The sequence below is a fragment of the Scyliorhinus torazame genome, chromosome 16, assembly GCF_047496885.1.
Source record: "Scyliorhinus torazame isolate Kashiwa2021f chromosome 16, sScyTor2.1, whole genome shotgun sequence".
NCBI classification, from domain to species: domain Eukaryota; kingdom Metazoa; phylum Chordata; class Chondrichthyes; order Carcharhiniformes; family Scyliorhinidae; genus Scyliorhinus; species Scyliorhinus torazame.
Window position 1 is genome coordinate 19,748,865 of NC_092722.1, and position 14,561 is coordinate 19,763,425.

The 14,561-nt window shown below is 47.2% G+C and overlaps 1 protein-coding gene across 5 annotated transcripts in view; it reads left to right on the forward strand.

The window, feature by feature from the left end:
• The window catches only part of prkcz (protein kinase C, zeta), a 741,785-nt gene that overhangs the window by 263,559 nt on the left and 463,665 nt on the right, over positions 1–14,561 (forward strand). Inside the window, exon 1 of one of the 5 annotated variants that reach the window (XM_072478048.1) lies at positions 14,034–14,123. The exons of the other annotated variants lie outside the window; for them this stretch is intronic. Coding sequence (XP_072334149.1) covers positions 14,063–14,123 — 61 coding nt within the window. The 5' untranslated portion in view covers positions 14,034–14,062. Of the gene's footprint in view, positions 1–14,033; positions 14,124–14,561 lie in introns of those variants that run through there. 5 annotated transcript variants of the gene reach the window in all.

Consider the following 14,561-nt stretch of genomic DNA (forward strand, 5'->3'; position numbering starts at 1 on the left):
CCCCGCAAGGCTGCGTACTTAGCCCCCTACTCTACTTACTGTTCACACACGACTGCGTGGCAAAATTTGGTTCCAACTCCATCTACACGTTTGCTGACGATAAGACCATAGTGGGCCGGAACTCGAATAACGACGAGTCAGAATACAGGAGGGAGATTGAGATCCTGGTGGAGTGGTGCAGCGACATCAATCTATCCCTCAATGCCAGCAAAATTAAAGAGCTGGTCATTGACTTCAGGAAGCAAAGTATTGTACACACCCCTGTCAGCATCAATGGGGCCGAGGTGGAGATGGTTAGCAGTTTCAAATTCCTAGGGTGCACATCTCCAAAAATCTGTCCTCGTCCACCCACGTCGCGCTACCACCAAGAAAGCACAACAGCGCCTTTTCTTCCTCAGGAAACTAAGGAAATTTTGGCATGTCCACATTAACCCTTACCAACTTTTACAGATGCACCATAGAAAGCATCCTATCTGGCTGCATCACAGTCTGGTATGGCAACTGCTCGGCCCAGGACCGCAAGAAACTTCAGAGAACACCGCCCAGTCCATCACACGAACCTGCCTCCCATCCATTGACTCCATCTACACCTCCCGCTGCCTGGGGAAAGCGGGCAGCATAATCAAAGACCCCTCCCACCCGGCTTACTCACTTTTCCAACTTCTTCCATCGGGCAGGAGATACAGAAGTCTGAGATCACGCATGAACAGATTCAAAAACAGCTCCCCCCCCTGTTGTCAGACTCCTAAACGACCCTCTTATGGACTGACCTCATTAACACTACACCCTGTATGCTTCATCCGATGCCGGTGCTGATGTAGTTACATTGTATGCCTTGTGTTGCCCTATTATGTATTTTCTTTTATTCCCTTTTCTTCCCATGTACTTAATGATCTGTTGAGCTGCTCGCAGAAAAATACTTTTCACTGTACCTCGGTACACATGACAATAAACAAATCCAACCCAATCCTTTGGAGACCGGGACCAGAATGGATTCACCCACAGTGGGAAAGGTCATTTAAAATTGACCTTTTCAGCAATGTTTTCTTGAAAATGTAAGTCAATAGTTTTGAAGTCTAGGTAGACAATTGAATTGGCTGCGCACACAGAGGCTGGATGCAAGTTTTAATGTCTTGGAACTAAGTACTGTAATGGAATATCCAAAGCTTAAAAGACATTTCATAGGCAAACAAAACATTACAAAAATTAAAGATGGAGTAATGTGTGCTGAGGTTTCAAACTTTGGGTGACCTCAGGAATAGAAAATCGATTTTTGACAGTGTCTCATGCAAACCTTTATCATGGATTTTCAAACCAATTTTACAATATTTCTTATGGGAAAAAATGGAAAATGTTGCATTTAGCTTGGGAAGCCAAGGAAATGAGGAGAAATGCTGAAACTCCTGCATTTAGGGAAATTCTCTGTCAAGGAGATGCTGAAGAAACATACTGTTGATGTTTAATGTGAGGCTATCCCGAAACCCAGAATGGTAACTTGGAACACCAGTTCTTAGTGGTATATATATTCAATTTAGTATACAGGAAGAGAATATATGCAAACCAGGGAGGAATAGTCCAGTAATTTTGTGATCAATTAATAACGAGTATTTGTTAACTTAAAAGAAAAACACATGACAAGAACGACATACTACAACAGTACACTTAACTACAGTGATGGCTATGCACATGGTATTATATGAGGTTACCCCTTTGTTCCCAAATACCTATGTTTCCTGAACTCTACAATGTCCCCATACAACATCCAACAATATGTACCGGGAAGTTAAATGCAGCAGATAGTTTTGGATTTTAACTGGCTGTCATTTTAGCAATAACTTGTTTTCAGGGGGGACTGTTTTCTGTGACTGGGTGGGGCTGTGATGGTAGCTACTGCTACAGGTGTCACCTTCTCCGGTATTTTATGAATATGTAATTCTTTCCCTTCAATGTTGCCCACCCTGTGGATCAGGTTTTTGGCATATATGTGCCAATTCCCTTATCTCTCCACGTTTTGAAGTTAATCACAGAAATCATAGAATTTACAGTGCAGAAGGAGGCCATTCAGCAGTGCAGTTTTAAAAAAAATATATATATTTTTATTCAAATTTTTCAATTTTATACATAAACATGAAACAATAACAAAAACCTCTGGAACTCACCCCTATCTGCTGCTACGGCAGGTCTGATACCCCAAATATGGCCCCCAAGGGACAGGGCTTCAGTTCAATTTGTAGAATTGCTGACATAGTGTCAAAGAGGAGACTCAGATTCCCGCGAGTTTAGGATATGACCAGAACATGTGCACGTGGTTAGCCACACCCCTTCGACATCGCTCATTTTCATCCTCCACTCACGCAAATAACCTTCTCATCCTGAATTTGATCAATTGGGCCCTCTGTACTACCTTCAACTTTATCAACCCTAACCTCGCACAGGATAACGTTGCATTCACGCTACGCAGAGCCTTGCACCATACACCATCCTCCAGGTCCAACCCCAACTCCTCCTCCCACTTAGTTTTAATTTCCTCCACTGACACTGCATCTTCCACCATAATCCTACCCTAAATCTCCAATGTGCTCCCTTCTTCCATCCCTGCCAGTGACAACACCCTCTCCAACACCAAGGACAGCGGCACCACCAGGAATGCCAGATAGACCTTTTTCGCGAAATTGAGAACTCGTAAGTACCTAAAAGTATCTGCCTGTGAAAACTGAAATTTCTCTGACAACACCTCTACGCAAATCGCCCCTTCAAAACAAGTCCCTCCTCCGTTCCACCCCCTTCTCCCATCCCTAAACCTAACATCGAACCTTGCTGGCTCAAACACGTGGTTCGTATAGATCGGGGTCAGCTTCGATGTGCCTCCAATTTATAGTGCTGCCAAAACTGTCTCCATCTCCTCTGTGTGGAGACCACTGACTACTTCCTCAGAGAAAACGGCAGTGAGGTCATCACTAACACCATTAGCCCTGATCCCTGAATCCATCTGTACCCATACAGCCTCAGGATCCCCCCGTCACCCCGACATCTTTGCATTTTCTGCCACGAGTAATATGTCAAGCTCAGCAACGCCAAGCTCCCTGACTGCCGGTCTTTCTGAAGGACTGTCTTCGGAATCCTAGCCACTTTGCTCGCCCAAATAAAGGACAAAATCAATTTTTCCTCTGTCACCAAAAAAGGATTTTGGCAGAAAAACCAGCAAACACTGAAAACGAAAGAGAAATCCGGGCAGCACATTCACCTTTACCGACTGAATTCTACCCGCCAAAGATAGAGGGAGACTATCCCTCCTCTGCAGCCTTAACCCTGCTCAACAAACTTGTAAAATTCAGCTTCCGAACCCGGGCCCAATCCCGAGCCACCTGCACCCCCAGATATTTAAAATGGGAACCCGTTAAGTGGAACCGTAACACCCACCCTGATCAGCTCGCCTCCCCGACAGAATGACCGGAAAAAACTCACTTCCCTCCCAATTCAATTTATACCCTGAAAAAGCCCCAAAACGCTTCAGCGACGCCCACAGTGGGGATCAGATCCGCCACACACAAAAAAATGATCATCAGCATACAACGGCACCCTGTGTTCCAGGTGCTGAAAGTAGTAATTAGGCAAGAAATGATATCTTTCAAGGCCCATGTAGATGCGGAGGTAAAGTAGGAGCGCTTAAACACTGGTAGACGATATTATAGAGGTTGATTGCAGGTATGTGAACAGTCCATCCCCAGAGATATTAGCAGAAAGAAAAAAAACTGCAAACACAGGCCGATTTGAACTCTACGGCTGGGGTGGTGAGACAGTTGAAGCGAACTAAAAGGGCAATGTAAAAGTATGGGGAGAAGGCAATTCGGCTCTTGGCATATCAATTGATGAAACTGGAGGCAGAGAAGGGGATTGTCTAGATTAGGGCACAGGATGGGGAGCTTGTTCCGGAGATCATAATTTCGCTTGATGCAGATAAACTGTTTGACCAGGTAGACTGAGACTATCTGTTCGCGACACTAGAGAAATTTGGGTTTGGACCGGGCTTCGTAGCGTGGGTATGGCTATTGTATGCAGCCCCATTTGGCAGTGTTTGCACTAACAGAGTGACGTCTGAGCCCCTGCTTCTATACAGGGGTGCCAGGCAGGGATGTGCGATGTCCCCCTTGTTGTTTATGTGATGAATAGAGCCACTAACCATGGTGCTGAGGATTTCAAAAGCTTGGGAAGGAATAGTTAGAGGAGGGGCGGAACATAGGGTCTCGCTATACGCTGACGATTTGCTGTTATATGTTGGGGAAACACGGGAATTTTGTAGCACTTTGGGGTATTTTCTGGCTATACGCTAAATGTTGGAAAGAGCGAATACTTGGTTAGGGCACCAGGGTGGAGCGGAGCATTGGGTGGGTTTGCTGTTCCGGCTAGCAGGAAGTCATTTTTGGGTATTTGGGGGTCCAGATAGCAAGGGACTGGGGAAAATGGAGGTTGAAATACACGAGTCTGGTAGGGAAGGTTATAATAATGATCTTTATTAGTGTCATACATCGGCTTACATTACACTGCAATTAAGTTACTGTGAAAATCCCCGAGTTGCCACACTGCGGCGCCTGTTCAGGTTCACTGAGGGGGAATTCGGAATGTCCAATTCACGTAACAAGCAGATCTCGTCCTGTGCGAGGCTGAGTCTCATCCAGTTAAAGGTAGTGTTTCGAGCACACCCCACGATTGCTAGAATGAATTGGATTTTTGATGGGATGGAGGACAGCGGTAATCGGTGCTCGTGGGGACAGCGCACCATGTACACATATGGTGGCAATATTTGGGGTTTTGGATGTGCCGGATCTCCAGCTGGGTGCGAGTGCAGACATCCTGGCTTTTGCCTTGCTCGTGGCGAGTTGCCGGTCCTCTAGGGCTGGAGGTCGACTACACCAAGCGACTCGGTGTGGCTGGATGACTAGGAGTTTTTGCACCTCGAAAAGGTCAAGTTTACCATGAGAGGGTCGGTGGAATGGTTTTACTGTAGATGGCGGCCATTTATAATTTACTTTAAAGGTTCGTCACTGTTGGTTGGGGGGGGGGGGGGGGGGCGGGTGTTCAGTGGTGAGATTATAGTGTTGTAAGGAGAAGTGGGGGGGGTTCTTACTGTTTGGTTGTTGTTCCGTGTTATTTTATGCTTTGCATAAAAACTGTTAAAAATTATAATAAAAACATTTCCCAAAAAAGAACACCCTGTGGTCCATTCCACTCCTATTCCCTTTCCAATGAGCCGAAGCACTCAGGGCAATGGCCAAAGGCTTAATTGCCAACATAAATGAGGGGTGACATAGGGCACTCCTGCCCTGTTCCCCTGTTCAGCTGAAAGTGTTCCGAACTTGTGTCATTTGTACGGACACTGGCCTTGGGTTCCTTGTATAACAATCAAGCCTACGACACAAAATTTAGACCCAATCCCAGAACACTCCAACACCGCAAACAAATACCCCCATTCTACTCTATCAAAGGCCTTCTCTGCATCCAATGCAACATTAACCTCCTACTCTCTCCCTTCTGCCGAGGGCAATATCACGTTCAAAAGCCACCTCAAGTTAGCTGATAGCCACCGACCCTTCATGAATCCCGTCTGATACTCCCCAATAACCTGAGGGAGACAGTCCTCCAACCTCAGCATGAAGACCTTACCCAAGATCTTAGCATCCACTTTTAATAAAGAAACCAGGCAGTACAACCCATACTCGACTGGGTCCTTATCCTTTTGTAGCAGAAGTGAGATGGACGCTTGCGTCGTTGTCTCTGGAAGAGACCCTGTGGTACTGAATCCTCAAACATCTCCACCAATAACTGCCAGTCGACCTGCTAATTTTATATGAAATTCTGTCAGCATCTATCCAAACCCGGCGCCTTACAAGTCTGCATTTGCCAAGTAGCTGTTCAGACCTCTTTCACCCCCAGTGGCACATCCAATACTTCCTGGTCCTCTTCGTCCGCCTTAGGGACTCCAGCCCCTCCATAAAATACCGACTTTCCAAATCCTCCCCAGGTCTATGAGGATTTCTATAAAACGCCTCAAACGCCCTGTTAACTTTATCCGGCGCAGACACTCATCCACCACCTGAATCTAAACAATCTCTTAGAAGGCCACCATCCGCCTCAGCTGACCGGCCAAGAGAATATTGGCCTTCTCCCCATATTCGTACATTGCCAACCTCGAGCAGCAGTCTAGGGGAGATGGTGGCATAGTGGTATTGTAACTGGACTAGTAAACCAGAGAACCAGGGTAATATTCTAGGGACCTGGGTTTGAATCCCGTCACTGCAGATGGTGAAATTTGAATTAAATTTTTTTTTTTTTTAATGGAATTAGAAGTCTGGTGAGGACCATGTCGGTTGTCATAAAAACCCATCTGGTTTACTAATGTCCTTTAGGAAATGAAATCTGCCATCCTTGCCTGGACTGGCCTACATGTGACTCCAGACCCACAGCAATGTGGTTGACTTTTAACTGCCCCTCAAGGGCAATTGTGGATGGGCAATAAATGCAAAGCCCACGTCCCATGAATATGAAAAAAAGTTGATGCACCGCCTATTCAGGAGATAATAGATCAAGTTGCATCTACAACTTCATTCTACTAACGAGAGGTTCTGGCATGGGGTCATTAGAGTAACTTCTACCTACCTCTAACCGTTAACTGTTTATCGATGTACCATTTGTCAATGTTCTCTGTTGATTATTCTTTTGCCTACTATGTACGTACTGTGTACGTTCCCTCGGCCGCAGAAAAAATACTTGTCACTGTACTTCGGTACATGTGACAATAAATCAAATCAAATTCTCCCTCAACTCACTATTCACCTGCACCTTATGCGAGATTATCTCCCCTCTCTCCACCGCCTTCAGGTCCTCCCACAGCACCAAGGATGTCACCTCCCCATTCTTGTTAAACTCCTCACACTCCTCAATCACCCTAGCCACCTTCATACAAAATCCCAAATCCGCTAACAGCCCCACATACGAACTCCACGCCAGCTGGCCCCATCTCCAAAACCACATCCACCAGTGCACAGTGTGATCTGAAATCACAATTGCAGAATATTTTGCTTTCCTCACCCCTGACAGTAGAGACCTCCCCATCATAAAAATGTCGATGTGCAAAATTGTACACATTGTACAAAAAGGAGAATTCCCTACCCCCAGGGTGCAAGAACTGGCACGGATCCACGTCCTCTCTCTCTCTCTCTCTCTCTCTCACACTCACTCACTCACTCATTCACTCTGTCTCTGTCTCTCTCTCTCCTTCTCCCCCCCCCCCCCCCCCCCCAAACTTTCACTCGCTTCACTGGGCCTCCGAAACTCCGGATATTCCATGTTACCAAACAAATTGGGGTTCTCTTTTCCCGCCCCCCCCCCTTCAAGTCAGCCATTTCCATCGCAAGGCGTTCTCTCCTCCATGCCCCATGTTTCCGAAACCAGAGCCCGCCAAAGATGGCACCCAGTTCCACCCACCCAATGGAACAAAGAACAATCCACAGTCATCGTCAGAACTTTATCCCATCCCTCTTCTCCCAAAAATTCCCGACCCACTTCCTCTCGAATCAACACCTCTCTCCTCCATCCCATTCACACCTTCTAGGCTCATTGAAACTGCCTAAACAGGTCCAGCAAGCCACAGCCTCTCCTCCCCACCTCGCTCCCGTTCGCTAGCCAAATTCAGTCTGCTAGCGAGATAGCCTTCCAGCCAGAGCCCATACCACCCAAAGAAACCAAAACGCAAACCACCACACCAAGAGCCGAAACTCCCCCACCCCCTCCTTCGACCCTGGGTCTACTAAACACCCCTCCCCTTCCCTCCAAACCACGAACACCCACCAAAAAGAGAAAATATAATAATAAAAAGAAAAAGCCCCAATAACGCACCAATTTCAATTAACAGCAACACTTGTACAAAAAATAAAAAGGAAAAAGGTGAACAAGGGAGAAATAAGAAAAACCACACATTTTTATATCAACGTCCCCACACAAACCCGTCCCAGCCATCTGCAAAGTCCCCTTTCAAACGCACTTAGTTCAGGCCAAGCACTTGCGTTTTAATAAAAGCCTCTACTTCCTCTGCAGTCTCGAAGAAATCCTCAACCTTGCCAGGTAAACCACACCAAATCACATACCACTCTTGAAAAGCACTGACTTTGCTTTGTTAAAGACTGCCCGCCTCCTTGTTAATTGTGCTGCGACATCTTGGTAATTTTGAATACTGCTGCTTTACCATCGTACCACCTGATTCTCCTTGGCCTACTTCAGGACCCTCTCCTCTGTCCAATAGCTGTGAAAACATGCTATCATCACTCAGTTGGCCGTGGACCCTCCACCCCCTCGGGCATCCCCACAATGCTGAGGTTCTGCCGCCTCGACTTATTCTCCAGGCCCTAGTTCCTTTCCTCCACCCTCCACAGCTCAGCATCCAGCAAGGGCAACTGATCGCTATGTCGCTACAGCATTTCCTCCTTCAACACCTCACCATATGTTGGCACTGTCTCCGAGGTCTTACCCAATCGCAATTTATTGGGACCAATGCGTCATCCGCAGACATTTTGAGGATTTCCAGTATCTCCTTCCGTTGCTTCTCAAAACCTCCTTGCAGATTCGACAGCCATTACCTCCATCAGCGTGTCCACTATAATAGGTGCAGCCCCAGCCATCAAGCTGTCCTCTCCCATTTTCTATCCCGCAGGACTCCGTTCCTTGCTCAGTTCCTCAGACAGGAAAACGCGCTCATCATTCTTTCCAATAGGACAAATCTGTTCACCAGGGTTAAAAGGCCCCAAAACCCAAGAGGGAGCTATCTTGCGTCCAACCTCCTTCTCGAGGTTGCCATCGAAAGTCCCAGTTTTAAAAAAAATAAATGGGTATTTATTACCTGTTTGGAGCTAACTGTTGCAGAGTCCAAAGTGGCTGACAAAATTGCTAGAAATGCAGCCTCTATTTTAATGGTGTCCTTCAATGAGACAGCAAGGATAGTGGAAAATGCAGTCCAGCATCCAATTTTGCACAAAAAGGATCATTAGGGAATGTCAGGAGATGAGGATTCTGTAGAACTAAGTAGAAAACTTGGTGTCCTTATTACACATGAGAACAATACTCACTTCAAATCTCTTGTTTTAAATATTTTTATTCTCCTTTTTCACATTTTCTCCCAAATTTACATCCACCAACAATAAACAATAATCAGTAACAAATATGTCAATCCCCATATCAATAACAACGACCCCATCCTCCCACCAAACCCCAAACTTTAGCCCGCATGTTCACACAAACAAATGACAAAAAGGAATTGGGGATCACCCATAGTCGCCATTAACACACACAGCCCCCCCTCCCCCCATCACTCCCACCCACCCGCCCCAACTAATGTTCGATGTTATCCAGTTCTTGAAAGTGCATAATGAATAATGCCCATGAATTGTAGAACCCTTCCATCCTTCCCCTTAGTTCAAACCTAACCTTCTCAAGAGTCAAGAATTCCAACAGGTCCCCCCGCCACGCCAGGGCACAGGGTGGAGAGGTTGCTCTCGAACCTATTAACCTTCTCAAGAGTCAAGAATTCCAACAGGTACCCCCACCACGCCAGGGCACACCTATCAGGATCCGCCTTCGGGCGATCAACGAGGCAAAGACTACAACATCTGCCTCCGCACCCCTTTCCAACCCTGGCTGGTCCCCGGGTCCAGTTTCACGTGCACCACTTTAGAAATTACCCTAAAAACCTTCCAGTAATCCTCTAGCTTTGGACAGGACCAAAACATAAGAACATGATTAGCCCCCCCCCCCCCCCCCAACGCTCACACACATCTTCTACTCTTTCAAAGAATTGACTCATCCTCGCCCTCGTGAGGTGTGCTCTGTATACCACCTTCAGCTATATCAGCCCCAACCTCGCGCACTAGGTGGAGGCATTCACTCTACGGAGCACCTCACACCAGAACCCTTCCTCCATATCCTCTCCCAACTCTTCCTCCCACTTTGCTTTGATCCCTTCCAGTGGTGCCTTCTCCTCTTCCAAAATAGCTCCGTAAACTGCTGAAATTACCCCCTTCTCCAGTCCCCCTGTTGTCAGCACCACCTCCAGCAATGTGGAGGCCAGCTCCACTGGGAAGCTGTGTATCTCCTTTCTGGCAAAATCTCGAACCTGCATGTATCTGAACATTTCCCCCTGCTCCAGCCCATGCTTTGCTTCCAGCTCCTTCAATCCTGCAAACCGACCCCTTAGAAACAGATCTTTTAGTGTCTTAATCCCCTTCTCCTCCCATTTCTGAAAATTTCCATCCCACCTCCCAGGCTCAAATCTGTGGTTCCCCCAAATCGGCATTTCCCTTGACCCTGCCCCCAGCCCAAAGTGTTGGCGAAACTGCCTCAAAATTCTCAATGAAGCTATTCTTACCGGACTCCCTGAGTATTTCCCCGGGGCTATCGGGAGCGGCGCTGTTGCTAGTGCTTTCAATCCCGACCCCCTGCACAAACTCTCCTCCATTCTGACCTACTGGGAATCAACCCCTCTGACCCAGCTCCGCACCTTCTCCACATTCGCCGCCCAGTAATAATACATCAGGTTCAGAAGATCCAAACCCCCTGCCGGCCTTCCCCCCTGTAGTAGCACCTTTCTAACTCTGGTCACCTTCCCTCCCCATATAAACGACGTAATCCTTCCCACAATCTCTCTGAAAAAAGCCTTTGGCAGGAAAATCGGCTGGCATTGAAAAATAAACAGAAATCGCGGTAACACGTTCATTTTAATCGCCTGGACCCAACCCGCCAGTGACAGAGGGAGACCATCCCACCTCGCCAGATCAGCTTTCACTCTCCCCACCAAACGAGAAATGTTGTACCTGCAGAGCCCCTCCCACTCCCGGGCAACCTGCACCCCCAGGTACCTAAAGTGAGTCCCTGCCCTACGGAATGGCAGCCCCCCCACCCCTGCCCCCACCCCCGGCCGAGACACCACAAAATATTCACTCTTGTCTAGATTTAGTTTGTAACCCGTGAAAGACCCAAACAGCTCCAATATTCCCCCTATCGACACACTCGGTTCTGACACATATAACAGCGGTATATAAGGACACCCTATGCTCTATCCCCTCCCGCACTATTCCTTTCCATACCCCCGAACTTCTTAATGCGATGGCCAACGGCTCAATCACGAGTGCAAACAGCAGGGGGGGGCATAGGACATCCCTGCCTAGTCCCACGGTGGAGAGAAACGTATCTCGAGCTGATGTTGTTTGTGCGGACAGTCGCCCTCGGCTCCTTGTATAGTAGCTTTACCCAGTTCACAAATCTTGGTCCAATCCCAAACTGCTCCAGAACTGCCATCAAGTACCCCCATTCTACCCGGTCAAACGAGCTGCCTCCCTCTCACGAACCCCTTCTGATCTTCACGTATCACCTTCGGGAAGCACTCCTCCAGCCTACCCGCCAGTACCTTTGACAATACTTTTGCGTCCGCATTCAGAAGTGATATGGGCCTATACGACCAACACTCCGTCAAATCTTTATCTTTTTTTAGCAACAGTGAAATCGATGCCTGCCCCAAAGTTTGTGGCAACACCACCTTCCCTATCGCCTCTTCAAACATCCCCACCATCAGGGGTGCCAGCTTATCCTTGAATTTTTTATAATCCACCGGAAACCCATCCGGCCCTGCCACCTTCCCTGACTGCATCCTCCCAATCGCATCCTTTATCTCCTGCTCCACTATCGCTCCTTCTAATGTAGCCCTCCCCTAACCTTGGGTACTCCAACCCATCAAGAAATTCCTGCATCTCATGGTCTCCCCCAGGTGGCTCTGTCCTGTACAACCTCTTATATAATTCTTCAAAAACCTTGTTAATCAGTTCCGGAGCCACCACCAACTTCCCTGCCCTATCCCTCACCTGAACAATTTCCCTTACCGCTGCCTTCCTCTGGAGCTGACCTGCTAACATCTCCATGTTCTTATCTCCATGTTCGTAAACTGCACCCCTTGCTCGTCTCAGTTGGCGCACCGCCTTCCTGGTAGATAGTCAGTCAAAGCTCGCCTGTAATTCCTTCCTTTTTTCCAGCTTCACTGGGTTCCCATCTTCTGCATTACTCCTATCTACCTCCAACATCTCATCTATTACCCTCTGCCGCTCCAACCTCTCCTCTTTGTCCACCCTGGCCTTAAACAAAATCACCTCACCCCTCACCACCGCCTTTAGAGCCTCTCAAACAACTGCCTTCAACACCTCACCCGTACAGTTGAAACCTACATATTCCTCAATTACCTTTTCAATTTTGCCACAGAGCCCTTGGTCCCCCAAAAGTCCCACATCTAATTTCCACCCCGACCTCTGTGCTAGCCCCCTTCTCCAGTACCATATCCACCCAATGCGGAGCATGATCTGACACTGCAATTGCCGAGTATTCCGACCCCTTAACCCAGCCAGCGAAGCCTTCCCCACCACGAAAAAGTCGATCCGCGAGTATACCTTATGGACTGCTGAGAAAAACGAGTACTCCCGTTCCCTCGGGTGCAGAAACCTCCAAGGGTCTACCTCTCCCAGTTCCACCATTAGCCCAGCCAACACCTTCGCCTCCCCCCCCCCCCCCCCCCCCCCACCCCCGATGGGACCAGTGAGCGCGGCCATTGCCTGTCCAACCTTGGCTCCTGCACCAAGTTCCAGTCCCCATCCACTATCAGTTTGTGTGTGTCCAAGTCGGGTATGGCCCCAAACACCTTTGCGAATCCCACGTCATCCAAATTGGGACTGTATACACTTAACAGCGCCACTAACCTCCCCTCCAGCACCCCTGTCACAATCACATATCTACCCCTCTGATCTGCCACCATCTTCTCCATCTGGAAGTGTACTCTTTTGCTGACCATTACCGCTACCCCTCAAGCCCTTCCATCAAATCCAGAGTGAAACACCTGACTTACCCAGCCCTTCTTAAGTCTCACCTGGTCCTTCACCCTCACTGAGTCTCCTGCAGCATTGCTACATCGGTTTTCAAACTTTTAAGATGCGCCAGCACCCTTGACCTCTTGACCGGACCTCCTAACCCCCTCACGGTCCACGTGACTATCCTAACTGGGGGTCTCTCACCCCCCCCCACCCTTCTTATCCACCATCATCATACCACCGGGCCCTCCCCCATGAACCTGACTCGCCCCTATCCATTATTAACATCAAACCCCTTCCGCCCCTCCCAAAACCCCCCCCTACATTTCCTCTTGAAAAAACATCTCCCAGCATCAACCCCCCCCCCCCCCCCCCCTCCCCCGCTCTCCTCGTAAGCCCATCAAAACCTGCTAACCAGGCTCCAATGTCCGCAGCCCTCCTCTCACCTCATTTCCGTTCACTCGCCGACTTTAGTTAGCTAGCGCAGGTGGCTCCCCCCGCCAAGGTATACCGTCCCCTCCCACCCAATCCCAGAGAAAGAAAAAAACAAAAACAATCCAACCCATACAATTCACTAAAATAAGATATAACCGTCGCAACACAGAATGCCAATCAACCCAACCAATAACTTGAACTCTGTAACAATGTGAAGAGAAGTAAATTACAATGCACGTCAGTAAAAAAGAAAGTTATAGCATTTATACATTTTCCAGCTGTCCAATCACAGTCCACAGTCTCTCTTCCAGCTCCGCTCCTCACGTCTGTCACAAACCTTCTTTTCAAATCTGTTGTAATAGTGCAGTTTTTGTTAATTGCTGTATTGCTTGTTCATAGTTTATGCTGAGATTGTTTTAAAGATCTTGTAAAGCATTCATAGGTTCTGTAACAATACTGATTCTGATGTGGGTAAATGCCCTAAATGCAAAAGAAAATCTGTATTCTGAATACAGTTGGATCCATCTCCATGCACATCATTAAGCTGTCTCCCTTGTTCCAGCAATCTGTTGACATTGTAGGTAGCAGCAAACTGCTAGCTTTCTCGGTGACTTGACTTGTTGTTTGCTAAACTGTTATAGTTGAAGAGTCATGGTCTGAGTTTGCACTTCTCATTTTACTTCTTTTTGTGTGGAGAGAAGAGTTAACATTCTATACGATGGCAGGAAGCTCTTGTTATGGACATCTGCTATTGTTTAGAGGAGAAGTTAATAGGTTTACGGTGCAGAACATTTTATAGTAAGTATATAACATGTACAAAAACTGAACCTGTCCTTTTTAAGTGAAAGCAACTATTGAACACGATAGGGATGATTATTTGAATATGGTCCTATGAATGGTTGTCCTTGTTGAATAATATGGCTAAAGGTTTTTTGTAAAGGATTTAATTTTCACGATTTCTAACATTGAGATTTAAGTGTTCAGTCTTAACTGTGACTTTTCGTTGACTGTATTTGGAAAGGATCGAGATGAGCAAATTTGCCTTAGAGTATGTTAGTTTAATTGTTTGAAGAGTATGTCGTTTATAACATCGGATTGAAGTTGATTTAATCATCATTTAAAACTCAAGTTTCTTTATCACTAATCTGTTTTCATTATACCCAGCAAAGACCACTGAGCAAATCAAAATGTTTTATTTTTAAGCTTGAAACAATTGGTAAATGATGGAAATGTTTC